This window comes from Pseudochaenichthys georgianus, chromosome 23 (assembly GCF_902827115.2).
Source record: "Pseudochaenichthys georgianus chromosome 23, fPseGeo1.2, whole genome shotgun sequence".
NCBI classification, from domain to species: Eukaryota; Metazoa; Chordata; class Actinopteri; order Perciformes; family Channichthyidae; genus Pseudochaenichthys; species Pseudochaenichthys georgianus.
In genome coordinates this window covers 23,150,461-23,178,031 of record NC_047525.1, presented here as the reverse complement: position 1 = coordinate 23,178,031, position 27,571 = coordinate 23,150,461, and the positions used below count along the sequence as shown (strand labels likewise).

At 42.2% G+C, this 27,571-nt stretch overlaps 1 protein-coding gene across 2 annotated transcripts in view; it reads right to left on the bottom strand.

The window, feature by feature from the left end:
• The window catches only part of grm8a (glutamate receptor, metabotropic 8a), a 331,157-nt gene that overhangs the window by 18,477 nt on the left and 285,109 nt on the right, over positions 1-27,571 (bottom strand). For both annotated transcript variants that reach the window (XM_034075075.2, XM_034075077.1), the window contains 4 exons: positions 20,767-20,906; positions 16,779-16,925; positions 14,425-14,846; positions 11,831-12,197 (listed from right to left, as the gene is read on the bottom strand). In XM_034075075.2, coding sequence (XP_033930966.1) covers positions 11,831-12,197; positions 14,425-14,846; positions 16,779-16,925; positions 20,767-20,906 — 1,076 coding nt within the window. The remainder of the gene's footprint in view (positions 1-11,830; positions 12,198-14,424; positions 14,847-16,778; positions 16,926-20,766; positions 20,907-27,571) is intronic.

The window sequence follows — 27,571 nt, the reverse complement described above, 5'->3', positions numbered from 1 at the left end:
TGAACGACTACAACTAATCACTGAAGACATTTAGAGGCAATACAAACATTACAATGTCACCTATATTTCTTCTAAATGTACAATCAATAGTCAATTACCAAATGAACATAATGATGTAATGGTGTGTGTGTGTGTGTGTGTGTGTGTAAATTGTCATCACCCCAGAGATGTTTGACCATTGCTCCAACCTGATCTGTCTCTTTTCCCCATCTCTTTGCATCTGTCCGTGTTTCAGTCTTACTCGTCATCCTCTTCAATGTATTCCTCTCTCTATTATCTTCTTGGCTTTGTTGCTCTGTCTTTAGCGTTGGACGTTGTGTAGATCCCACCTCCCTCTGACTCTCTCCGTCTGACAGTAGTTATTCGCTCCCACACTCCAGCAGTTTCGTCTCGTATGATCCGTCTTGCTGCCTCATTGTCTTTCCCTCCAAGTCCATTTCCTTTTCCAGCCTCTTCTTTTACATGTTTGTTTCCACCCTCCCAACCCCCTCTTTATATCTGTGTCATCGTGCTGCTGCCTCCCTGTCTCCCCCCCCCTCCTCTGTGTCTCCCGCCCTCTTCAGATAACTGCAGATTGATTACCGGCGGTTACTCCCGGTAAGGATCTGGGCGGTCACTGGTTCTCCACAGGGACCACAGTCACCGCCATAAATCTGTCTGGGGACGGTGAGCACTCAGTGTGTGTGTGTGTGTGTGTGTGTGTGTGTGTATGTGTGTGTGTGCTGTGAGGGGGGGCAGAGATAGTTTTGTGTGGCAAGTACCGTATATCCTGTGTTCTTTATATACCCCTGAGAACCAAACGCAGTCGTGGGGAGTGAAACAAGATGAGAAATGTTCCTCAAAGTGACGCCATTTGCCATTCTTCACTTCTTAAAGGGGCCATTCGGAGGTTAGGACGCTTGGGGACGGCTGTCGTTTAAAGTTAGAGAGCAGTGTGTGTGTGTGTGTGTGTGTGTGTGTGTGTGTGTGTGTGTGTGTGTGTGTGTGTGTGTGTGTGTGTGTGTGTGTGTGTGTGTGTGTGTGTGTGTGTGTGTGTGTGTGTGTGTGTGTGTGTGTGTGTGTGTGTGTGTGTGTGTGTGTGTGTGTGTGTGTGTGTGTGTGTGTGTGTGTGTGTGTGTGTGAGTGAGTGAGAAAGAGAGATGGGGGATGTGTTAAAGCTATAATGCGAATGGGAAGCCTTGAGAGACCCCAAGTTGATAAGTCTGTATGAGTAGCAGTTTAAAAAAGCTTAAGACGGCTGTTTTGAACATTGGTTTGATCACGCTTCAGGAGTAACGGATTACACTTAACGGGATTTGTTTTGCCAGGATACAAAACAACGGTATTCTTCACCGTTACATAAAAAAGACATAATTCGATTACTGTTACATTGCAAAACAGGGCGTATCCAAGCAGGATTACAATGTTAAGAAGAGCATATTGTGTCTGATGTTATCTCTTCTCTAATACTTTAAAACTGAATGTATACGCCTACTGCCTGCATGCTTTATGGTTTTCACTTATTTCGGTTCATTTGTTCTGTTTTTAATCCACTAGGTGAACCTATATGTTCCTAAAATCAAGCAGAATACGACTTATTTGGTACTTGCAAATTAGCTATTCTTAAAAAGTGCATTATCTCCATTTCTATCTCACAGTCAGAGATGTGTGCAATAATAACCAGAGGACAAACAATAACTCTAAACACGTCTCTGTGAAAGCAACTGCTTCACATGCTGTGCAAAAGACACACACACACACACACACACACACACACACACACACACACACACACACACCACACACACACACACACACACACCCACACACACACACCACACACACACACACACACACACACACACCACACACACACACACACACACACACACACACACACACACACACACACACACACACACACACACACACACACACACACACACACACACACCGCGAGTGGGTTTCTGGGTAGTATCAGGGTAGGGTGATTCTCGTTTTTGTTTGGGAGCAGGAGATAACAAGCTGACTATATTTAAGACATCTGGAAAACAGTAGAGGTGGCCCACAGTGAGCACGAAAGCAAAAGAAAGGAGGAAGACAAAAGAAATCTACACAAAGTGTCAGGGAAAGGAATAATGAGGCAGAGAGAGAGAAAGAGAGAGCAGGAGAGAGAATGTGCCCTGTGGTTAGGGCTTTAAACCAAGCAGAGGGAAACACACACACACACACACACACACACACACACACACACACACACACACACACACACACACACACACACACACACACACACACACACACACACACACACACACACACACACACACACACACACACACACACACACACACACACACACACACACACACACACACACACACACACACACACACTTTCCAGTTTCTGCAGGGTGCGGCAGAAACTGTTTGCAGCCTCTGCATGCCCTATTTCAAAACAATGCGTCCCTCCTCTCCCTCGGTCTTGATTTATCTCTCGCATTCGTATTCCGCGTCTCTCCGTCTCCCCTGCATCTCTGGCTCAAACTTTCCCCTTCAGTGTTCATCTCCCTCTTTGTGTTTTCTCCTCCTCTCTCGCTCGCTGCCCGCTGTGACTCGGAGCCGCGTTGAGTATTCAGAGGAGAGGAGCGCGTGAGAGAGAAATGGGGAGGAACGAGAGGAAGGGTGTTAAGACCGGGGAGAAAGATGGAATACAAGGAGCTATGAGAAGAGGTTGTGGATGGGACTGAATACTTTTAAGAAACAGGAGCAAGTCACAGTGAGGACGGAGGATGTGGCAGCATCTCAACTCTGAATGTGTCAGAAGGAAACGACATGAAGTCATTCTGACAATGTTCTCACGGTTCATTCACAATTTTGTTCTAACGTTCTTCACACACCCAGTGAAATAGCACTTCTTCCAGTCTGAAAGCGTTGATCTTCCTGAGCCTACGCAGGGCGAACAAAGGCATCAGCCAATCACGTCGTGCAGAACGAGTGTAATGTTACAACAAGGAGCCGTGTCCAACTATTGGAGGCTGTTCAAGGCTCCTGATATAACTGCACGATGACGTAATGACTACATAACGGCCCGTCCACACGGTTGAAGCTTGAAGCTTGCCGGCGGCCGTGTCTGAAACTCGACCAACAGCCAATCACATGAATCTCCCGCCCCGGACACACAAGCAGCGGTTTGATTGGCTAGAGCTCGTACTGGCATCTGATTCGATTGGCTGACGCTTCAACAAAAGTTGAACATTTCTCAACTTTTGCAGCGAGCCACGCCAGCAAAGCTCCACTTCGCTTCCCACAATGCAGTTCGGCGAAAAGTGATGTCACCTCATTCAAAGTGAATGGTGAAGCTTTCAGCGCACGCCGCTGTGTGGGCGGGCCGTAATACATGCAAAGAACCCATTTTATTAATACGACATAATACAACTAATACGTGTTCGCGTTGTGATCCTGATCAGCAGGTGTTATTTTTTCTACAAAACCAACGACTTGACTCACAATATTTGTGAGATTTTATTAATATAGAAATGGTCGTATTGCTTCCCGTAACAAAACAAATAGTCTGTTCCACTGGGTACCACCTGCTGGGACTTGTACTTCCTGTTTGTCTTGTTCTCTTTTCTGACGGAGAAAACCGAATGTTTGTTGTCCACAGCTGACGTTTAATATACCGGACTTCTTTCTGCGGATTGATATGACTGCACGTAGTTCCTTGATCCGCCTTAGCAGTGATCTGTTAGCAAAAATGAAACAGTGTATTCAACTAAGCCGTGTAACAAAATGCAAACTATAGGGAAATGTAATGCACTTACACATTATGTTCAGAGGAAGCTTGAACTGAAGAAACCCCACAAACAGACATCATGTGTCTGTGAACACCAGACCAAACCGGTCACAGCAATGACTGTGAAAAGGGAAAAAGGCCCATCCAGGTGTCTGCATGCTGCGATAACCGACACAACACTGTGCCGTGAACACATCGTGCGTGGACTCTGATGAAGTCTCCAAGCTGCTGCTGCTTCTCCTCTGCTAACACGCAGCTTGCACTGTGCAGGCTGTGGAGACATCGGGCTACATTTCTGGAAACAAAGTAGCAGCTGGACCTTTCTTCTTTTGTCCAGGCAAGGCAGCAGTCCCACAGAGATGCATTATTTCATAGGTACCCTGGAAAGAAGCACTGGAGTCTGATTTATTGGCATCTAGAAGATCCATACCCTCAAACACGGGTCATTTGAAATGTCTGCACATGTCTCTGTTTTGACAGGTGTGTCTTTGCCTGTGCAAACTCTGTATACGTACATAAGTCCCGTGATAGTGTCTTTTATCTGGTACTATGTATGATTTGTATCTACTTTAAAACTGCAAGAAGGTGTCCAGTTAAAATGTTCTTACTGGACAAGCATACTTTTTCCCATCGTTATGATCCGTATCGCATCAAATCTTATCTTATCGTATAATATCATATCATGTCGTGTCAGAACCTTTAACCCAGGGGTGTCAAACTCAAGGCCCGGGGGCCACATTCGGCCCGCGACTTCATTTTATGTGGCCCCACAAGAGCTTGCAAAGAATATATTATGTTTATTATATGGTTACATGCTACAGAAGCATGTTGCTCATAAACTACATGTCCCACAATGCATCTCAAATATGACTTTTTTTTCAAAATTTGCCTTTTTTTCTTCAAAATATGCATTTTTTCATAGAATTCCTTTTTCTCAGAATTAGATTTTTATTTCAAAATGTCACTTCTATTTCCTTTTTCTCCAGAATTTGGCTTTTCTTTTTAAATCATTTTGGGACATACGCACTGAAGAGACTTACAATTATTTGCCCTAGACTTCTGCTTTCAGACGTAGTTAATTATGAATTTACCCTATCCGATGATAATCCAATGCAGAGGCAATGATGTAATATAATACATTATTTTATATATATGATATATTTATATATGTATTTTTATATAGTCTTAAAGTTACAACCGGCCGATGTGCTGATGTGGCCCGCGATGAAATTGAGTTTGACACCCCTGCTTTAACCATAAGTATCCACGAGTGATCATCAGTAGTTGTGTTCGTTGATCGCACACAAGTGCATACAGCTGTTTTAATAAGATAATGACATTATTGAAGAGGATTGGGAAGAGCATGATGGCCATTTGATAATGAAGTTAATCATAATGGAGACGTGTTTTCATCTAACCTCCAACTTCATTGGAGCCCCTTCCCCCTCCGTGGAGCTCTGCTCATTAAAGCCCCATCAGCGAATCACATCATTACCTGTTTATTCCTTTCATTCCTCTGTCCCCCCCTTCCCTCCACCTTTCGTTGCTCTCCGTGTTAGCCAGCCAGCTGCCACACACTCCAGAGGATATTCCAATTAGAAACAACATACACAGACACAAAAATGTGCACCGGCGGACATTCCAATTAAATACAGCACACCAGACAACCACACTCAAAGGCCAATACACAAGAAGTCACTGGTGGACATTATAATTAGCCCAACAACTGTGGAGAGGACAGTGCTCAACCCAACCTGAGAGACAGAGTGTCAGATTGCCAGTGTTGGGTGTAACACATTACTAATGTGGGTAATATACTACCCGTTACAATACAATACAACACATTTTAACCTGAAATTAAATGGTCTTTTGTTTTTTAAGAATCCACCTACATCGCGAGACATTCCGACACCAGAGAAAATGTGTGCGGGTAGATTAGTAGGCCTGGTGTTTACCACTAAGGTGTTCTTTTCCCCATAGTGACCGCCTCGCTGCACATTATCCCGCTTACTACACGGCCATGTACACACTACAGAGCCCATCCGTGTCCTGTTAGTGTTTACTTCCTCTCTGCCTTCTTCTGGTGATTTATCTGACGTCCAGCGCTCCGTCTTTTAACCTCTTTTCCTTCCTCTTTCTTGATCCTCCTTAGCAACCTTCATTATAGTCCTTGACAGCGGTCTGTACTACTGTATTAACAACGTGTCACATGTTAAGAATTTACAATCGGAATCGAGTATTCAACTAAGCCGTGTAATAAAAGTTGTTAGTAGCCTTAAGGGCCTTCACAGTTGTTATGCTAAACCACATTGCCCTACACTGGATGTATACTGAGCTGCACTAAACCACATTTTAGCATTTAAAATACTCAAATGCTAACTCATTACATTTCAGAGACAGTAATAAGTCATATGTACTGTATTACATTTTGGAAGTAAGACTGCAGATGCACACACACATTTACCCTTAAAAAGCCACACATGACAGTCACACATATGCATGAGCAAACCCAAAAGGTGCCATGACACATCAACACCTACAAATTGTCACAGTACAATATGTGCAGGAGCTTGGACTCACACACCGTGCTTTAAACGTAAAAGGTTGGAGAAGCTTCTAGATGTCATATAGTTGGCAAAACCCATGACCAGATTGAAACCCCTTTTAAGTTATTACCAAATTATCTGTCAACCTTTAATAGGATTTAAAAATATCAGGCAATGTCATTCCCTATATCTCCCCCTTTCAGCACTGCATCATAATAAGGCCAAATACATATATTGACACTTAATAATAGCCATTCAATGAATGTTTATAGATGCTTCATAAACATATTAATAATGATTAACACATATTCAATATAGTATATAGCAGGGGTTCTCAAAGTTTTGATGAGTGAGGGCCAATTTAGGTACCCAATACTGGATTGAGGGCCGCCCAAGAAAAAACGGAACACAAAATAATTCCAAAGCAAATCCTTTCTTTATTGTACTAACCAATTACCGCAATTCGCGAGATCCCTAGTTGCCATGCAACCAGTAGTCTAGCAAACTTTCCACAAGCTGTCATTCATAATTTAGGAATGACAACCCGGGGGGCGCAGTTTTACCATTCTTAAATTCCATTCTAATTCTTACTAGATACAACCATGGAGGATTAAAATATAACGCATGCATTTCAGCGTGTCGCATTAACTATCGCGGGCCGCCAGAAACATTTCCGAGGGCCGCCATTGGCCCGCGGGCCGCACTTTGAGAACCCCTGGTATATAAGATGGTATTATATGTGCAGCACAACAATTACTGTTGAGATGCCAAATTATTTCATTAACATTAATTATCATTTTTTGTTAACAGGATACTCACCATTTACTAACATTTAATAGCCATCAATTCAACATGTATTAATGATGGTGTTTGTAAAGTGTTACCAAAGAAAGGGAAACACACTTCAGTGATTCACTTCCTGCATTATAACTCTCTCCCGTATGGAAAGCGAGCAAAGGCAAAACGGCATGAAACATCCAGCAAGAGTCTGATCTCCCTGATGTGTGATTAGACTGGATCACTTTGATGTCAGCTTTCTGTCATGCGACGGAGGCGGGCACACGCCTCGGAAAGAAACATGAGCAGAGACGCGAGAAAATGAAGAAATGGAAATTGCTAGGCGGAAATAAGGAGAGATCTATAAGACATGAACGCTTTTATTGGGACATGCAAGCAGTCAGTGTGTGTGTCGAAGAGGAGCACACAACTGGACTGTCTTTGAGATTGTGGAGATGGATTTCAAGGACACCCTTCGTATCTGTACTTGATTTGATGCATTTCCTTTCTAAACAGCTTGAGGTTTTGTAACCCTACCATTTATGTGCATATTATGTTACACTTGAACCTGTGAAGGATAAAGGGCTATCTATGTCTTCACCACAATGCCTGCAGAGTGCTTATCTATCTCCCATATGTGTGCATTCGCAGCATACAAATGTGTATTGTGATGTAGTAGATATGACATCTGCAATCAACGACGTGCCTTGAATCTCAATGAAGGGATTTATTGAAAAAACGATACTATAGCCACACTATCAAGTAATGTAGTCATTAAACGATAGTTCACTGTGTGTGCACTGTATTGTTATGAAGCAGATGTGCTGGTTGAGTGTTTGTACGTTCCTGCCCTGATTTATATACTGATAAGGTCAAAGGACATCTCTTCTAGGCTCTCAAATAACTTACTCCCTTATTGTTTCCATAAGGCGGTGGCTCCTAACCTTCATTGCCAAAATAAAGCGTTTCTTCTAAGAAAGGTTATGGACCTAATATGAACATATCATAATAATACATTTAATTTATATAGCACACTTTAAAAACAACGTCATCTCAAGGTGCTTCACAAAGCTATGATCAAAAACATGGCCGATGAGCAGTAAAACAAATAATTGACTATAACGGCCCGTCCACACGGCGGCGTGCGTTGAAGCTTCAACGCTTCTGCCCATTCACTTTGAGCATTGCTCGCTTCAAAAGTTGAGCAATGTTCAACTTTTGAAGCTTCGGCGGAAGCGTCAGCCAATCGAATCATATGCCAGTACAAGCTCTAGCCAATCAAACCGCGTGCTTGTGTGTCCGGGGCGGGAGATTCATGTGATTGGTTGTTGGTCGAGTTTCAGACAAGCTCACCGGCAAACTTCAACGCACGCCGCCGTGTGGACGCTGAGTAAGAGGCTTGATATACCCAGGGACAGCTGATCACGCTAACGCCAGCTAGCATAGCGGTTGGAACAACACCTATCTCCAAGGACATCTGGAGAAGGAGACAAAGGATGGGGAAACTGAAGAGCAGATGGGGGAGAACTGGGTCCAGATGTATCGGAAACGGAAACATAAGCCTGGTCTCCACCCTCTCAGCATGGACAACGTAGGATCACTGGCTTGGGAACAACCAAGCTAACAGTGTTAGCTGGGATTCAGACGGAATATCTGGAGTGTAGTTAAATATGTTTTATGGAAACATGGCTGCACCAGGATATATCTGAGAACAACGCTCCCATTGATAGCTTCCGGACTGTTTGGACAACGTTACCATCAAGGTTTCCATCAACAATGTTTGTCTTTGATGGCTATCGGACTGTTTGGGCCAACAAGGATTGCACCGAGAGCTTTACCATGTCTTCTCCAAGTCTGAATCTAAATCTGTTGAGGATGTCCTGCCTTGTTCCTGTGCCTAAGACGCCAATCCCAGTGGCTACACATACTTTTATTGCATGGATTTACTTTCATTCTAATATTGTGCAACTGTCACAAAGCCTTATTTCCCCCTGGGGTGAACAAAGTATTTTGATAAACTGATTGATTGAAGTGAAAACACCAAGCATTCAAAAAGCAAAAGAAAGGCAACATCGAATAAAAAAATGTTTCTCTCTTTAGTGTTATTTTGTGATCCTTGAGATTAACCATGTTGGTAATACTGCCAGGAAATAAAAGCATGTTTGACTCTATATGGATCTCTAAAATACATTAAATGTGTAGAAGATGATAACAGACAGCTCACATGATCCAACAAAACACAACATACATGCATATAACTGCAGTGCTTCCGCAACCATTGCACTTTAGATGAACTCTGTAAAGGCTGCGCGCGCACACACACACACACACACACACACACACACACACACACACACACACACACACACACACACACACACACACACACACACACACACACACACACACACACACACACACACACACACACACACACACACACACACACACACACACACACACACACACACACACACACACACACACACACACACACACACACACACACACACACACACACACACACACACACACACACACACACACACACACACACAAGGGGGGTAAAAACGCAAATCCCGGCAATTTCTACCGGAGCCTCCGCCATGGAGCATCGGCACTTTCGGCAGGTTATTCTCATGCTGCTGTTAATCTGGAGATCAACAGACACTAGCGGCCCGCGCATACGATTATAATCAGACAACGTCCGTTAAAAAAACATTACAACATAATGAGACGTTCTGCAGTAAGGAGGGGGTTTCACCGACGACAGGTGTTCTTACTTTTATGAAGCTGACGGAGAATTGTTACTTTACACGACACTCTTCAACACTTCATTCTGCTTCACTCTAAACAACCGCAGATGTCTTGAAAGACTCTTTCGCCGAAGATTTTTGAAGACATCCGCGTTCTTGTGAAACATAAATACTACGCTTCGTATGTTTTGGTGCGGACTGCGTTCACACCAGCAATGAACCAAATCCTCTTTTACTGGCGGGGGGTTTTCAGGAGGTTTTGGACGCCCAACCATTGGTACAGCTCCAACTGAAAAACAAATCTATCCCTCAGTGCAGGGAGAAACAGTTTCATCTCCCACAGGCTGTCTTGGAAAGAGAGAAAGATATACTTTTTGCCATTTCAAATCATGACTCAAAAAAGTGATTCCAAAACTTAAAAATAATGCACGGTTCTCAGGAGAGTTCCTTCATGCCCACAGAAAGCCCGTAAACCACACATCCCAGCCCGCCTGTCAGTGAATTGTCATCTTATAAAAGACATTCCACACACATACATTAGTATCAAACACAAATCATCTAAATCCAAGCCACACCCGGAACAAATTCCCACAATAGACATATTTTTTTGCAGACTGTGGTGTCTGAAAGAAAATGGCTTTAAATCCCAAACAGGTCATATACAGGGTAATCCAACAGGGAGACGCACACCATGGTTCCATCCTCTTTGCAGACGGAAGGTGATGAAGTAAAGACATCTGCAATATCCTCACACTCTCTGTAGACTGTAGTTCGTAAAATACAGTTAACAACATCAGTTAAAGGTCACCTATTATGCAACATACACGTTTTCATGTCTCTTCTACATCACCATGTGTCCCCTCTTCTTCATGTCTCTTCTACATCAACATGTGTCCCCTCTTCTTCATGTCTCTTCTACATCAACATGTGTCCCTTCTTCTTCATGTCTCTTCTACATCATGTGTCCCCTCTTCTTCATGTCTCTTCTACATCAACATGTGTCCCCTCTTCTTCATGTCTCTTCTACATCATGTGTCCCCTCTTCTTCATGTCTCTTCTACATCAACATGTGTCCCCTCTTCTTCATGTCTCTTCTACATCAACATGTGTCCCCTCTTCTTCATGTCTCTTCTTCATCAACATGTGTCCCCTCTTCTTCATGTCTCTTCTACATCAACATGTGTCCCCTCTTCTTCATGTCTCTTCTACATCAACATGTGTCCCCTCTTCTCCATGTCTCTTCTACATCACCATGTGTCCCCTCTGCTTCATGTCTCTTCTACATCAACATGTGTCCCCTCTTCTTCATGTCTCTTCTACATCAACATGTGTCCCCTATTCTTCATGTCTCTTCTACATCAACATGTGTCCCCTCTTCTCCATGTCTCTTCTACATCAACATGTGTCCCCTCTTCTCCATGTCTCTTCTACATCAGCATGTGTCCCCTCTTCTTCATGTCTCTTCTACATCAACACGTGTCCCCTCTTCTTCATGTCTCTTCTACATCAACATGTGTCCCCTCTGTGTAAAGAGACTCTGAAAGTTTCAGGAACAAAGATTCTCTCTCTTTTTGATCCATTTCTATAAAAACCTGTCTGAAAATGAGCTGATCAGATTTTGGTCACTTTATGATGTCATAACGATGTGTTGTCTTGTGTAACCATTAGCCAATCACCAACCACGGTAACCCCCCCCCCCCCCCCCTTTATCACCTGAATCTCCTCCTAGAGCACCATTGAGTTCTTTGTAACCAAATGTCTCTCAGAGGGGCGTGGGGAGGGGCTCCTTACTTTCATCTGAAGTAACAGACAGAGAATCAGCACTTTGGAAACAGGGCTGAAACAGAGGGGATTATGGGTAATGCTGCATTGATCTGTTTGGTGTTTCGAGAAACAGTATAATAGGGGACCTTTAAAGTATTAAGTGTACTAGTATAAGTAAGGTGTTTAGTAGGATTGAAAGGCAAAGGCACTCACCCGTTCTGCGGACTGTGACGTTCCGAAGAAGATGGGTATGAACGCCAGCCAGATGATGCAGGTGGTGTACATGGTGAATCCGATGGGCTTGGCCTCGTTGAATGTTTCGGGCACGCCTCGCGTCTTGATGGCGTAAACCGTGCACGTCACCATCAGCAGGATGGAGTAACCCAGGGAGCAGATGAGCGACAGGTCCGAGATGTCACACTTGAGGACGCCGCGTGCCGACAACGGATCCTGGGTCCGCTGCTCGCCGTAATCCACCATCGTGTGGGGGGGGTCCACCGCGAACCAGACGAAGACGCCCAGCAGCTGGACTGAGATGAGCGAGAAGGTGATGGCCAGCTGGGAGGCGGGAGAGATTAACCTGGGGAGGAGAGGATCACTGGTGTGAGCGGCAGCAGAGGAATAATGTGGGGCTGTGTCGGAATTGAGTCCATTTTGTAAGTATTGGACTTGTCTTGGACTGGTGCCTTGTGGCCAGTTATCTTCTCTAAACGTTGCTAACTGTATCTTCGTTAACGTGTGTGATATGTGCTACTTTACTCACATTAACTGAAATATAATGTAGAATGTGACGTAATGTTATCGTATATGTTTCCTATCTTGTTTTTGTCAAGATACGTCTTAGCTTTTTCACCCCGTTTGATTTCTGTCTCTACTTCCTGTCTGTGTGTTTCCAATCTTTTTTTGATTATCCGATTCTTTTCACCTGCTGCCCTTTTGTTTTTCCTCCCTTCCCAGCTGTGTCTTATGCCTGTGGTTAGTCCTAAATGTGTATTTAAATTCTGGTTTCCTTTAAGTCTCTGTCAGATCCTTGTTTATTGTGCGTTGGAGAGTTCAGCATTCACTTGATCTGGCAATCAAGTATTATCATAGTGTATGGTATTGTAAACAAACTTGTCTAAGCCGCTTACATCTGTAAGGGAAACTTCTGTGTAGCAATGCAGTGGGAGTCACCGACTCACGAAGGAGACACGGGACGAGCAGGAGTTCTGATGTCAAACACTGGTAGTTTAATACAAGCATCGGCCGGAGAATTCATATCACAAGTCACAGCAGCAGAACGTTCTGACTGCACCGGTGGGTTGTCATGTCAATTCTGAATCACCCACTCATCAATCTTGACCTTTTAACCAGTTTACAGGGAGTCCACCCACATATTGGGAGAGGCATCTGTGAATACCCGGAGGTACTGAATCACTTTATGGCTCTTGTGACCGAGAGTTGACCAATCAAAAATTGGTAAGATCAGCAATAGGTGAAACTTCCCATTCCTTAAGACAGATAACAGACTTCGGCTTCGGTCGTAAAACGTCAACAGGCCGAAAGGTCAAATATCTAAAGTAAAGACAAAATGAATCCCTCACAACATCCAGTTACGTAAAGCAGAGGATTCGTTTTGGAAAGATACTATTGTCCAGTACGGTCCTGAACACGACTGGATTTGTTCTTAACTCAGTCTTGGTCTTGACTGCCTTAAGACTCGGACCTGACTCGGACTTGACCTGGTCTAAGAATTGTCTCGAAATAGCAGAGATAAAGATTACATTTTGAGTGGGGCAACCCATGGTCAAATGTGTGCTTTAAAAATGTATCAATTTTACATACAAATATCGACTTTTTATGCCTCGTGAAATTAAATTATTTGGCCAATAAGGTATGTTACTTTACCAATACCTTGGCCACCAACCCGAAAACTAGTCCTTTGGTGCCTAAAGATGACTTCTCCAAGGCGTCTGCTCTCCAGCAGCAATCTAACATATTCTATGTATCCCATTCAAACACCCACTGAGTGTTGGAGGGAGATCAGGGAAAAGGTAATGGTGAGATTTGAGGCAATAATGAAACACATGGGCAGTGGGGAGAAGAACATATAATGCTGCATAGAGGGAACGAGACGATCATCCAGGATGCCAGAGAGACAAAAATGGGGGCAAACAATACTCAAAAACATAAGCTATCATTTCCTCCCGCACATGCACTGTGAAAACAAACGTATGGTTCTATTCAGCGGGCTCAACAGCGGCTTAGAGGCTGACTACCTGCTGAATATTACTTACTGGAAACTGGAAAAAGCCTCAAAATGCATCCCATAGTGGCCTTCCTTGATTTTGTTCAGTGTATTGACTGGTGTCTGTTTATTTTCCTTCACGTTTTCCAGTAAGAGCAAGTCACACAGAACTATTTGTATTTCCTGGAATTGGTAAAATCCTAATTATCATAGAGAAATGTTTGATTAATAGCTGTAAAATGACACTAACTGTTACGGATGGGCGGAGGGAAAGACAGGGACAGGAACCTAAGCTCTATTAAACACCGCATTCACATTTCAGCCACTTAGTTGATGCTCTCTCCAAGAGTCACTCACAATGAGAACAGTACAATGGGTGAGTGCGAGTTCATGACTCATAAATAATGGATGAGAAATAAATGATGAATAATGATTGTGAGCAGCTTAGTAAGGGAGAAAGGGATGTTCTGGTACGAATACACACATCGGAAAAACAGACAACCTTTCGTTCCCAGCACTCCAAATGTACGTGGCGAGCAAGCAGAGAGTGTGCGTACTGACAGTGAGGTGTAGTGTTCACCTGGGGGCTGTTACAGACTTCTTCCCTTGTTCGAAGATGCGGTGTATCCTGTTGGTTTTGGTTAGCAGCGCTGCGTAGCTGAAACACATCCCCAAGCCCAAGAAAATCCTCCTGAGGGAACACACCCCGACATCGGGCGTCGCGATCATCAGGAACGTAATGGCGTAGCACAGAAAGATTCCCGTTAGCAGCACGTAGCTCATCTCGCGCCCGGACGCTCGCACGATGGGCGTGTCGTTGTGCCGCACGAACGTGACGATGACGAAGGAGGTGGCGATGATGCCCAGCATGGATATGAAGACGGGGAAGACGGCCCAGGGGGAATGCCACTCCAGCTTGATGATGGGGATGGGAACGCAGCCGGTGCGGTTGACATCGGGTCGCATCTCGTAGGGACAAAGCTCACAGGTGAACTCTGATGCCTGGGGACGGACGGGTTTGATATTGGAAGTTAAACGGGTATATTAGCTCCATCATCACAACACAAACATCGTCAGTATGTATACTTTGTTACGAGCCAGCCATAGCTTTCAGATCATTGGGGGCGGGTTTACTTATCATCCCCAGGGTTAAAACCAAATTCGTTGAGACAGCTTGTATTGTTTTTCACGGGAGAGGATTAGGGCCACATGAAAAATAAAATGTGGGGATGTGAAATATATTTTTTTTTAGGCAAGGCAAGTTTATTTATCTAGCACTTTTCAACGCAAGGCAATTCAAAGTGCTTTACAAAAAAATGAAAGACATTAAGCATTAAAAAAGAAAAGCTAATGAAATAAACATTAAAAGGAAAGATACATGGATAAAAGTTACAGTGCAGTTTAAAAACTAAAAATATTTCATTTTTTTCAAATCCCCATTTTTGTTTTGTTCATGTGGCCCTAATCCTCTTCCGTAGTTTTTGCTCCGCAGACCAGGAAAAAACGTCTTGAGAATCTGAAGTCCGCCCAAAAACTGGGTTATTTTTAATCCAGCCTGAGAACCTTGCCCTTTAAGTCATGTAACTATGTGTTATCATTGCACTTCAGCACCTCTCGCAGCATTATGTGTATTTACAATATCTATGGTTAACTATTCTCTTTTATGAATTTTCTTTTCGTTGAATTGATTTAGTCGGTAGTTATTATGTATTATTGCCTTTGTCTGAAATATGCTATATAAATAAACCAACCATAGCCTAACCTTAAAGCTCCTACATTTATGTAAATATGCTGTAAATCCAAAATGCTTTAACATTAAAAGCAGCTGATTTATTTACTAAGCAACAGAGTGTGTGTGTGTGTGTGTGTGTGTGTGTGTGTGTGTGTGTGTGTGTGTGTGTGTGTGTGTGTGTGTGTGTGTGTGTGTGTGTGTGTGTGTGTGTGTGTGTGTGTGTGTGTGTGTGTGTGTGTGTGTGTGTGTGTGTGTGTGTGTGTGTGTGTCATATACCTCTTTAAACAGACTGCCTAATGAAAAATAAAGATGTTTACACCATCTTTCTTTTACAGTTAAGCTATTTGTTTTTTGCCATGCTGCAATGCTATTTTACTATCCACTAAAATCCTGTGTCAAAGAGATTATTGATTTTACAGCTAATGCATGTATCTTCAGAATGAGTATTGATCAACGATGACATCGCCAGCTGCTGGCTTGGCTCATATTTTCTCTTCTCCTTTATTGCTTCCTGAACGAGGGAACTCTTTGCACAAAGACTTGATCGTACATGGACTTTGTAACTTAATATAACGATGATCGGCTGCCACATTGTCCCTAACTGTGATGTAATTAACCAGGGGGGTGTAACATTACATTACATTGCATTTAGCTGACGCTTTTATCCAAAGCGACGTACAATAAGTGCGTTCGACCAACAAAATACAAACTTGAAGAAAACAGAATCATAAGTACATCAGGCTTCAGAGAGCAAAAACATTTCAAGTTCTACTCAACTGGCTTTAGATAAGCCATCCCTTTATTAGTATATAAGTGCTTTGTTAATAGTAACAGAACCTTTTCTCGCAAACTTCCATTAAATATAATAGTATCTGTGGGCTTCTTGTTGCATACGTAAATCCTAAAAGGGCCATCTCAGTTTTTTGTGATTGCCTTCAAATAAGTTAGCACTACACATCCTGACTCAAGGGGAACAGAACTGTACTGTAGAGTAATCAGACAATTGCTGGCAGAAATGTCCTTCACCACTTGAACAACATGCCACACTTCAGTATTACATTTTGTTTGTAAAGTAAGCTTTTTTGTCTTCATGTTTTTACTAAATTCTCAAAGCATACAACAGACATAAGAGAGATGTGAGACAAACCGAAAGTTTAGCACCTCAGGCGAATTGTGAAGCAAGAGTTCCTCCAGAGATCTACCTGATAGTGGTATCCCTCGCAGCGCTCACAATGCCAGCAGCACGGCACACCTTTCACCACTTTCTTCCTTTCGCCTGTACGGCATGGGATGCTGCACACAGACGGGGGGAGCGAGCGGTCACCTTTCTTCCAACGCATGGCCTCCACCTAGGAGAGGAGAGGAGAGAAAAGCAGAAGAAAGAAGAAAAGATGAGTGAAATCTTTTTTAAGACCCATTGCAGGGAAATAAAAGATCACGTCATCACGTAGGCCTTGAATACAACAGAACCTGTCACTCAAACATAGAAATGTTCAGCTCTCTACCCACACCACTCCCAAGAGCCTATAAGATACTCCAAGCCTGAATAAAGAGTGGCGCAGGGATGAGTCCCACAACATATTGCATTTTACCACTTCTGGTTCTCTCGTCTCAAAGTGAGCGGTTTTGTGAATATCTGTTTGGTTAGACGCTGGAAATAAGGTCTGTGGTTCACACAAGCTGGTCTGCCTCATGTGGAAGCCCCTCTTTAGTTTCTCACCTGCTGAGCCCAGAGTAAAATGCTTTTCTGTGCAAAAACTAGAGGGGGACAGCAAACACCAGTGTGATTTTGGTGGGCGTAAGACCACCCTGGACAAAGTTAGGGGGGGTGCCAAATCCGGCTGCACCAACACCTGGTCTGCCACATGTGGAAGCCCCTCTTTAGTTTCTCACCTGCTGAGCCCAGAGTAAATCCACAAGGGGACACTAGGGATGCTAACTTCGGGGTTGGCCTACACAAATACGTCATCACTACACCACCCGTCTGATAAAAAGAGTAATACACCGTCAGTGTGGCTTTCAGCAGTCTCTCCAGAACAAGCAAGTAGAGCAGAGGAGATGAGAACATTAGACAAAGTATGATATTTGTGTTGTGTTTTGTCTTAAGTGCATCATTACAAACCAGACGTTATTGGTGTATTCGTGTAGCAAAACATAACTTCCCTCCATTCTGTGGGATTTTATGCGACAAAGACTGGCTCCCATGTGCTGAAGCTGGCATTACTTTGTGTTAACAGTCCATTATGACTCTCTGTACCTGCAGCCTGTGAGTCTTCAGGGCAACTTGGAGAGCAATTAGCACACGCAGATCCTCTGCTCGCTTTCGCGAACACTGCCGGCCACGAAACTAACATCAGCGAGTCTGGAAGCCAGCAGTCAGATCATAATCAGATCTGGCACACACAGGCCATCTGTGTGTGTGTGTGTGTGTGTGTGTGTGTGTGTGTGTGTGTGTGTGTGTGTGTGTGTGTGTGTGTGTGTGTGTGTGTGTGTGTGTGTGTGTGTGTGTGTGTGTGTGTGTGTGTGTGTGTGTGTGTGTGTGTGTGTGTGTGTGTGTGTGTGTGTGTGTGTGTGTGTGTGTGTGTGTGTGTGTGTGTGTGTGGGCACATGGAGGAACATGAAAAAGAGATCATTGATCTCAATGGGATGTTACCTGGATAAATAAAGGTTTTGAATTGAATTGAGACACAGATACAGTGTCAGCATGACGCTGGTATTACCAAGAACCCCTCGCTTCCCGTATGTCTGGTACGTGTGCGTTTAATGTCTTTGTTATGTGCGATAGTTTGTAATTATACCCAGTCCCGGAGGCTCCTCCATCGCCGAGGGTGATTAGTAAAAATGGAGCGTTACCGTTTTAAACAGGCACACAAAGTACCAGTGCAACAAAAACTAGTTAAGAGGAAAAACTCATCAGGGACAGAGAAAATGGGCCTCATTTGATCATTGCAACGCATATAGAAACTCTTGCAACACTTGAACAACAATATTGGGTTACTGGCGGTTCATAACTCAGTGCTGCAAATATATCTGTCAGGGTAAAATATTTAAATGATCAGAAACAGGCATACTGTTTGTGTGCAGGAGAGTAAATTGTCTTACTTATTTTGAAACCTTTTTTATTAGGTACTGTTTGATGATGTTTATTCAGTGTTTTTACTCATTATTTATTCATAGCCTGCAAAGCTAGTGCAGAAACATTTCACATACACTTTAATTTGCAACAATAATCATAAATTATCCGCCAGCCAAAACAACACATACCAGGTTGTAAACCTTCATCCCGTTAATTAAGCGTCTGCTTATATTATAACCACCGCCATAACTGTTTCAAAGTACTGTTTGTCCAACAAAACATTTACAATGATACTTTGAGGTTGCACAGAGATGTTGTCCCTCTTTTTCGATGGCCAACTGGTGCAAACGCGTTAACACTCCCCAAAACATTTCCATTAGGAAAAATGCGCTGCACTTTCAAAAACGATGCATATTTTAAAAACACAAATGTGTCGAAGCTCATACCAATGAAGAAACACCTTCACCAACTTGACCACAGATTTAGAATACATTCACCAACTTGGCGATACATGCGAAGCTCTTACTAAAATCATAAACGAAAGACTGCACATAAAAAACGCTGCACAACGGAAATGGGGACATTAAGAAGAAGAAGATGATTCAACTTATTGTCGTTACGTAGTACAGGAACTGTGTAACAAAACGGTTTCTCTGCATTTTACCCATCCTAGTGTAGGAGCAGTGGGCTGCCATTATGAACGGCGCCCGGGGAGCAGTGTGGGGAACGGTGCCTTGCTCAGGGACACCTCGGTAGCACTTGGTCTTTCCGGGACTTGAACTGGTGACCTTCCAGTTGCCAAGCCAAGTCCCTATCGACTTCGCCACCACCGCCCAAAAAGTGATGCACACACTGGGACTGCAAAATGATTGTAGATTTGCTGGAAACTAGCTAGCTAACATAGCTAACCTAGTCATTTGAAATATACTGACAAAAAGAAGACGTTTCTTCATTTGCATGTGTTTTTTTTTATTTGCATAGTTTTTTTAAATGTAACAAGTTTTTCATGGAAATGTTTTGGGCCTATATAATGTGTTTGCACCTGTCGGCCACCGTACTCTTTCTCCTGATAAGCGTTCAAACAATGTGTTGATGGTGAAAACGTTCACCTGCTGCCGTCACTACATCTGCTGCTGTGCCTTCAAACCCGAATGGACTGTTAAACAAATCAAATACATCTGGTAATTTGTCATCGGTCAAAGAGCCCAGTCATGTGTGTCTTAACTATGTGTGTGTCCTTTGTGTTGCTGCCGTCTCTTTCTCTCTCTCAGTCAGCCAGTACATCAGGCAGAAAGCATGTTGTGACTATTAGTCTTCTCATCTGTCATCGGGCCTTTCTAATGAAGTCCATGGTGGATTTCAAACATCAAGCACACCGGTGTGCTCAAGGTGTTGGTGTGTGTGTGTGTGTGTGTGTGTGTGTGTGTGTGCATGTGTGTGTGTGTGTTTGTGTGTTTCAGTGAGTAAGAAACTAATACAAAGACAATGGGATTCCAGCCTTCTTGTCCACTGAATTTAATTGTTCAGTGTGGATGTACTGTACACGAAGTTCAGGTGTACACTGAAGTATAGGCAGACACTCACAGATAATATATGTGTGTGTGTTGTGTGTTGGTATTTATCACGTTTTGGGGACATCAATATGTTTACACACTCACATCATGGGGACCTCTGAAGCTTTGGGAACAAAACAAATCAGGTCCCCAAAAAGAAAAACATTTAAATGATTGTGGGGTTCATTCTATAGCTGCCAGTGAAGAGCTTAGCTTTGGACAACTCTGAATGTTTTTCGGCAAGTGTGTGAACGGTGCCCCCAAAGGATTGACAGTGGCAATGCGCCCACTGCCCTGAACAACACACAGCGTTCTAAAGAGAAGTAAATATCTACACTTGATTTCAGCTTAATGTTGCATCCAAACAAATGCAACGTTTCAAACAAATCCAGCCAAAAGCATTAGTGTCAATAAACCAATATATATATCTTAGATTCTTTCGTTACACAGAAGAACATTGCAGATATAAAAGAAGGTTCAAATTACAGAAAGCTGAGGACACCATTTTGTGTGTTTTCTTGACCTTTTGAATATATGTGTATACGTGTGTGGAAGACTCACTTTGAGGTGTAGTTTATTGGTCCAGGAGCCGATGACTCTGTACTCGGCAGTAGACCTGTTGGTGGGCTGGTACTGGAATATGTCGTATCTTCCTGGAGCGTCTCCGTTCTCGTTGAAAACCACTGGAGTACCGGCACTTCCTGCAACAATTGGAGAGAGGGTCAACATTTTGTTTAATGCGATATTGTGAAATCTGTGACCCGCTCTATCGAAATCAGTCGATGTTGCAACGGTGCATTCTGACATACTCATCGATTCATGTGATGGTCATTTGGGGTTCACTTTTGGTTGATTCGAAACAAACAAAGTCTTGGCTTTCAGAATATCTTCTGAAATATATATTTATTTTTGCCATATTCAGACGATAAATACATTTTGTTTTCGAGTTCAATAATATGTTGTGTTTTATTATATAACTATGGGTAATAGCAGCTTTTGAATTCATGTATACTTATAAAGGTTACCTCAGGTGGGTTGTTTAGTAGATGAAATAGGCGTAATTGTATTACACTGTGTTTGCTATAGACTGGAGTGATTGAATATTCACATGCATGGATAAGTTAATGTGTCCTCCAAGGTTTCGCTTTCTTACCGCCAATAAGGCCGAATGTAAACCTCTTATCCTCCTCTCTCCGTCTTACACGCCTTCTGTCTTTTATGGAGCAATACAATCAAATCAGACTGCTGAAAGGAAATGCAATTACAGAGCGCATTATGGAGATTCCACCTGTGTGTATAAGTCAGTGATACGGTGGGATGAGGCTACGGATAACTAAAGTTCCCTGTTTGCAGATGATGAAGATTGCAAATCGACTTAGGGGATGAAAACACAGACTGACAAAAGGAGAGAGTCACAAAGACAGAGAAAGAAGCACAGAAAATAACAGGAGGAAAATATGTACACAAAAAGGAAAAGTGTTTGAGAGATAAACAAAATAAGTAGAAATATTTTTAGGAGGTATAATATGATATGACAGATAGAAAATTCGTTGAGAGGGTAGAAACAAAACAAAGGAAATAAGAGAGAGAACAAGCAGGACTGACAATGAGGTTTATTGAGAGAGTAAGAAAGATGAATGGGGAAGACTGAATCGATAGCGAGACAAAAGAAGAAGTCACAATCTCTCATTGTTATGAATGAGGCCAATTTATCAAAGGAAGCGGTGTACACACATACACACACACACACACACACACACACACACACACACACACACACACACACACACACACACACACACACACACACACACACACACACACACACACACACACACACACACACACACACACACACACACACACACACACACACGTATACTTATGGATGCCGCCTGAATACCGAAAAGTAATAAAATACCTTACATGTTCTGTGAATAAATAAAAAATCAAGAACTGAAATAATTGAACTATTAATATCTTAGACTGCACTGTAACTTGTATCTTTTAATGTTTATTCTATTAGCTTTTCTTTTTAAATGCCATTTTCTTAATGTCTTTCATTTTTTGTTTTTCTTTTAATGTTTCTTGTATTATCTTTTACTGTTTTTAAATGCCTTTGTCTGAATGTCTTTCATCTTTGTAAAGCACCTGCTGAAAGGTGCTATATAAATAAACTTGCCTTGCCTTACATTTTAAATTGCTTTGATTTGAACATTACGTTATTTGATGTGTACGTGCTTGCTAGGCAACAGACACTACTGTTATATATTATTGTTAATGTGTTTCCAGTATAATAGGCACTAAGCATCACCATTCACGTCTGAGAGGGAAGGCAATGCAGAAGTGCCTTAAACTTGCATTGTTTTTGTGAAAAGACTACGACAAAACGTCCCTACTTCTTATACACTAAACATTTTTCTAAAGAGTGTATGGTCTCAATCTCTAGTTTCAACCTTTCTTGAATAGAACTTCGTGTTCAGTGAAACAGACCATGGACCATAAAGCGAAATGTGCTTTAGGGCGTGGTGCCCTTGTGATGAAAGCCGAAAGAAGTTGCAAAACTTGAACGCTTTTAGACTCTTTTTTTCAGTTCAAGAGGGATAGATGTAATATTTTGATCACCTACATTGACTCTGTTCAGCCTTAAGTTGAAATGTACTAATGTGTCACTTTTCATTGCAAAAAAGCAAGGAAAACTGTAGTCCAAAAACTTCTTTAAAACAGTTTATGGTAGGCAGTGGGCAGGTCAATGGTGTAATGCAGTGGTTCCCAAACTTTTTGTGCCCAAGGCACACCAAAGGACAAGTAAAAATCTCAAGGCACACCTATTGTGCAAAATAGCCCTTATAACACGTGTTATCACTCATATCATGTAAAATATCTGTATTATGTGTGTAAAATGTGACAAAGACAACTATATTACTCATGAAATATTTATTAACGAAATATTTCAGAAATTAATTTGAAACGTTATCAAATTAGGCTTCATCAAAGCAGCAACACACTCATTTAAACCAGACAGGTCACAACATTAAACATGAGACAAAGGAAATTCAGCACAGAGAACTGTCAATGCAAGGAAGCTGCATTGTCCATGGTCCTGAACTACAAATTATAAATGTAACATTTCAGCAGAGATGGGGTCGTTACTAAAAAAAAAGTAATATATTACATATTACTTTTAAAAAAAGTAATATATTACACTACTTCGTTACTCTCTACATAAAGTAACTCGTTACTTTACTCGTTACTTTACTCGCAGGGCCGGCCCGCCCCTCCCTGCAGGCAGATCACGCAGACTGCTAAAGTTTCAAATGTTCTCTTTAGTTCAGTTTCCATTGTCGCATAAGACTGATCCAGATCCTGAATGTTTTCCTATCTGACCATGGCTGTTCTCTGTCTCCTACTATCTGTATATTTTGCGCAGTCTATCTCTGCTCACGCTATTGCGTCGGCGTGTTCTCCTGCGTGTTGGCCATGTGTTGCACTGGAACCAGACACCGCAAAGACTTCAGCCGAGCACGTACAATAACTCTCCTTACCAGCAGGCGGCGGGAGTGTGTATTCGTCATTCAAAACAGGCAACAACCGGAAGACAGAGAAGAAGAACAGACTGTGATATAAACAAACAACAAATGGCGTGTGCGGTAGCTCCACCTTAGCATGTGTTCTTTGCAGGTGCTTGTTGAGGTTTGACGTGGTGTTTACAGCAGTGGATAACAGCTTCTGGCCTGGACACAGTTTGCACCTCACCGTCACATTCCTGTCTATTCTTCGGACGAACTCAAAATAATGGGCATACCTCCACCCCTCGAGAGTTATCGCTGACTCAGCCATGTTTATGCAGCACTGCACGCGGAGATGTGGACGCGCAAGTCGCGCAGATTACGTACATATAAACCTACAAAGTACTGATATAGTAAATTAAAAAATAATTATTTTTGTGTAGTTGTATATTGCAATAATAACGTATGGTTGTCACAAAATCCCACGGCACACCCGGACTTGCCTCACGGCACACCAGTGTGCCGCGGCACACCGTTTGGGAACCACTGGTGTAATGAATGACTCTAGAGACCACAACAAATACAACATACCTTAGCAACATGCTGTTCTCTCTACCAACCCCATTCATCAAACTAACTCATATGCCTCAGCAAACACCTGAACATGACCTCCAACCACCCAGATTCACCATAGCAACCTTACCAAAGATAATACAGACCTTGTGAAACCCTGGCAACCAGTTGCTCTGGCACCCATACCAAGCACAGCAATGCCCTGCCACGCACACAAGAGCAACATTTTGTCCGCCCAGCAACAGCATAGTGATATTTTACAACTTCTGGAACACCAAAAATATATCTAACAATGCCAGATTAACACCATGGCATCCGTTTATGAACACATAACAAACCTTGCTTCCCTCACCTTCTTTGCATTGCCATTAGATAAGATAAGATAGGACTTTATTTATCCCGAAGGAAATTGTTGTGCCAGAGTTACAAAGATACAATAAAGACAGCAGCATAGTAATAAAACTGTACACTAACAGTGCAGTAACGATAGTAGTATTACATAACTACAAGAAACATAGACGGTCAAATAATTAATATGAAAAACTGTACAGTGATTGAATAGTGCAAACAAAAATGGCAGATTCGTAATTGCAGGTTATTCACATATCACTAACACCACCCCTTCTTTTAAATTGTTGTACCTTTTGTTACATCTTGTCTTCAAATTAATATTTCTTTCCTCCTTTTCCCTAATTTGTTGGGGGGAAAAAATAGGTAGCCACAGGACAAAAACTGAAAACTACAACCACCAAAACTTCTTAATCTTTCACATTTTGTACCATCTTCATCTCTTTCTTAATGTCTGCACTTTTTTCCTACCTCTCTATCTACAGACTTGTTGTCTTTATTATTTTCCCTTCTCTAAAATCCTTAACTAATTCCCTTTATGCCCTTGTTATATCGACCCATCTTAATTTGCTTTGGTCTGTTGCCCAGAGCTTTATCAATCTTATAAATTAAACAGTAAAGAGAATAAAACCAACATGGCCAAAAAAGGAGAGAAAAAAGTAGTTATTATTAAATTCATGAGAGAGCATCCTGGGCCCAAGAACAAAGTCCTGCCTTGGTTGACTGGTTTATTTGAACAACTTGATTAGTCTGTTAAAAAATGGGGGTTGTCCTCACCACATGAGCATGTCCTGTTATCCTTGCCACTCTTGTTCTCTGGCTATCTTCTAATTCTTCCCTTTGCACCAATCATGCCTCTTGCGAGCTAATTAGAGATGCAGCAGCTGTTTGCAGCAGAGCTTTACTGGCAGGTAAAGTATGCAGCACAAAAGCAGAATGTTTGCTCTGAAAGCAGTGAGTAGAAAATGATAATTCAATCTCATGGTGTGTGTACCTTTAGTTCACGGTGTCTTAGTAAGGGGGATAACAACAGCAAGCTTTTAAAATCAGCAGCAATTACTGGAAATCCAAACCGCATGACAGCAGCTGGCAGCATCTTGCTAATATGTTGGGTAAACAGGAAGTGGCAACCCCTCATTAGTTATGATATTATTTGTATTTTAAGACACAAGGACAAGTCTACTCGCTCATACATTTCCATTTGGGTTGTGTCCATCTAGCACAGAACATGTTGGTTGAGTATTATGTGGAATAAGAGATTGTGGAATTTTACCATTGAATCCAAAACTTACTAAAATGACATAAGCATGTACTACTTTTTGATTTACTTTTGTTATATTTAATCGCAGCTATGTGTTTTGTGTTCTATATGCAAGTAATGGACACATACAGTGTATATGAAATTGTTTGCCGTTTGAATGTGTGAATGTCACTTCGCTGTGAGTCATACACATAGGTGTGAGAAGGGTCACATAACAATATGTACATTCATTCATTTTCCATTGCAATGACCTTGAGCAATACATGGTTCACCAGTCGCCCAGGCAACACACCTACACCTCATATAACTCATTCAGAAAGTCAAAGCACGATGCTGCACTGTAGAACAAAATATTCTCCATTAACTCAAATGTAATACTGTGTTCAGTCATGAAAACAAATGTCTGTTCTTAGACAAACAACAGTTAAACACAACACGTCTGAAGCTTTTATGCATATCCACATTGTCAGACTTTTTCTTTTACTTATCCCTGAATGGGCATTTGACAGGCGTAAAATAAATGATGTTTCTCTCTGGGAAATGTGGTCATTCTGGTTATAACTGCCAACTTCACTGACACCTTTGTCAGCTTTTGTTACAACTTGTATTCCCATGGGATGTTATTTTGAACAAAACATTTCCTCGTCTAGCTTTTCACAGAAATACCAACTATTTTAGAAGAAAAATAATATTTTTTTTATTTAAAAACTGTATTTTTTTCCTTAAAGTCTACATTATACCTTTACTGGCACACACGTATCCTTTATGTAACTGATGGGAATACTGTCTCTATTGGGAGTCAATGGACTAATCAAATTACATGTTTCTACAGACCAATCAACAGGCTTGTTTCAGAGGGCTTGTTTAAAAGGACCAATCAGAAGTGTTGTTCCAATGCAATGGGTCAATCAGTGGGCTTGCTTTAATTCACTAATCAGAGGGCCTGTTTCGATGGGCCAATCAAATAGCGTTGTTACATGTACCAATCAGATTGCTTATTACAATTGACTAGTTCGAATTACTAGACATTTCAAATCTCAAATCTCTCCTTCCAAGGTTAGGCTATGTGAGCAAAGTGAACATTGGTTTCTTCTAGTTGAAGTGAAGTGTGCATGTGTCCGTGTTTGGAATTGCAAGCATTTTAGACTAGGTTTAACTCCCCGGGTTTCTCAGTGCAACCGCCAAAGACAAATTGGCATCACAGACCCAGGTGTCCTTGAGCTACAAACTGTTCCCTTCTCTGCCACAGGCGCTGCTCTGTTGCCTCCCTGCAGAGCAGCATGCACTCCATTTGGGGATCAACAATAGAATATCACAAGAAACCCGAAACTCTCACAGCGTACCTCTAGATCTGCAAGGGGAAACTCATCTTTTGCTTCAATAACGTAACAGGATATATCCCAACGAATGGAAGATGCCATGCAATGGAGCCCATGAGGATTTAAAACTAACTAAAGTTGACTGGCAGAAATAAGAAACTCAAGGAAGAAGAATCAGTTACATTCTAGTGCAATTGTATTAGTTATACAGGAAAATAAGAAGGAGGATTGATTTTCATCAGTCACCCCTCTGAATCGTACTAACTCAGAGTAAGAGGGTCTGCGGGAAAGCATCAAACTGAATATCTGACGGAGAGATGCAGAGACACAAGGAGCGACAAAGCAAAAAGGGTGGA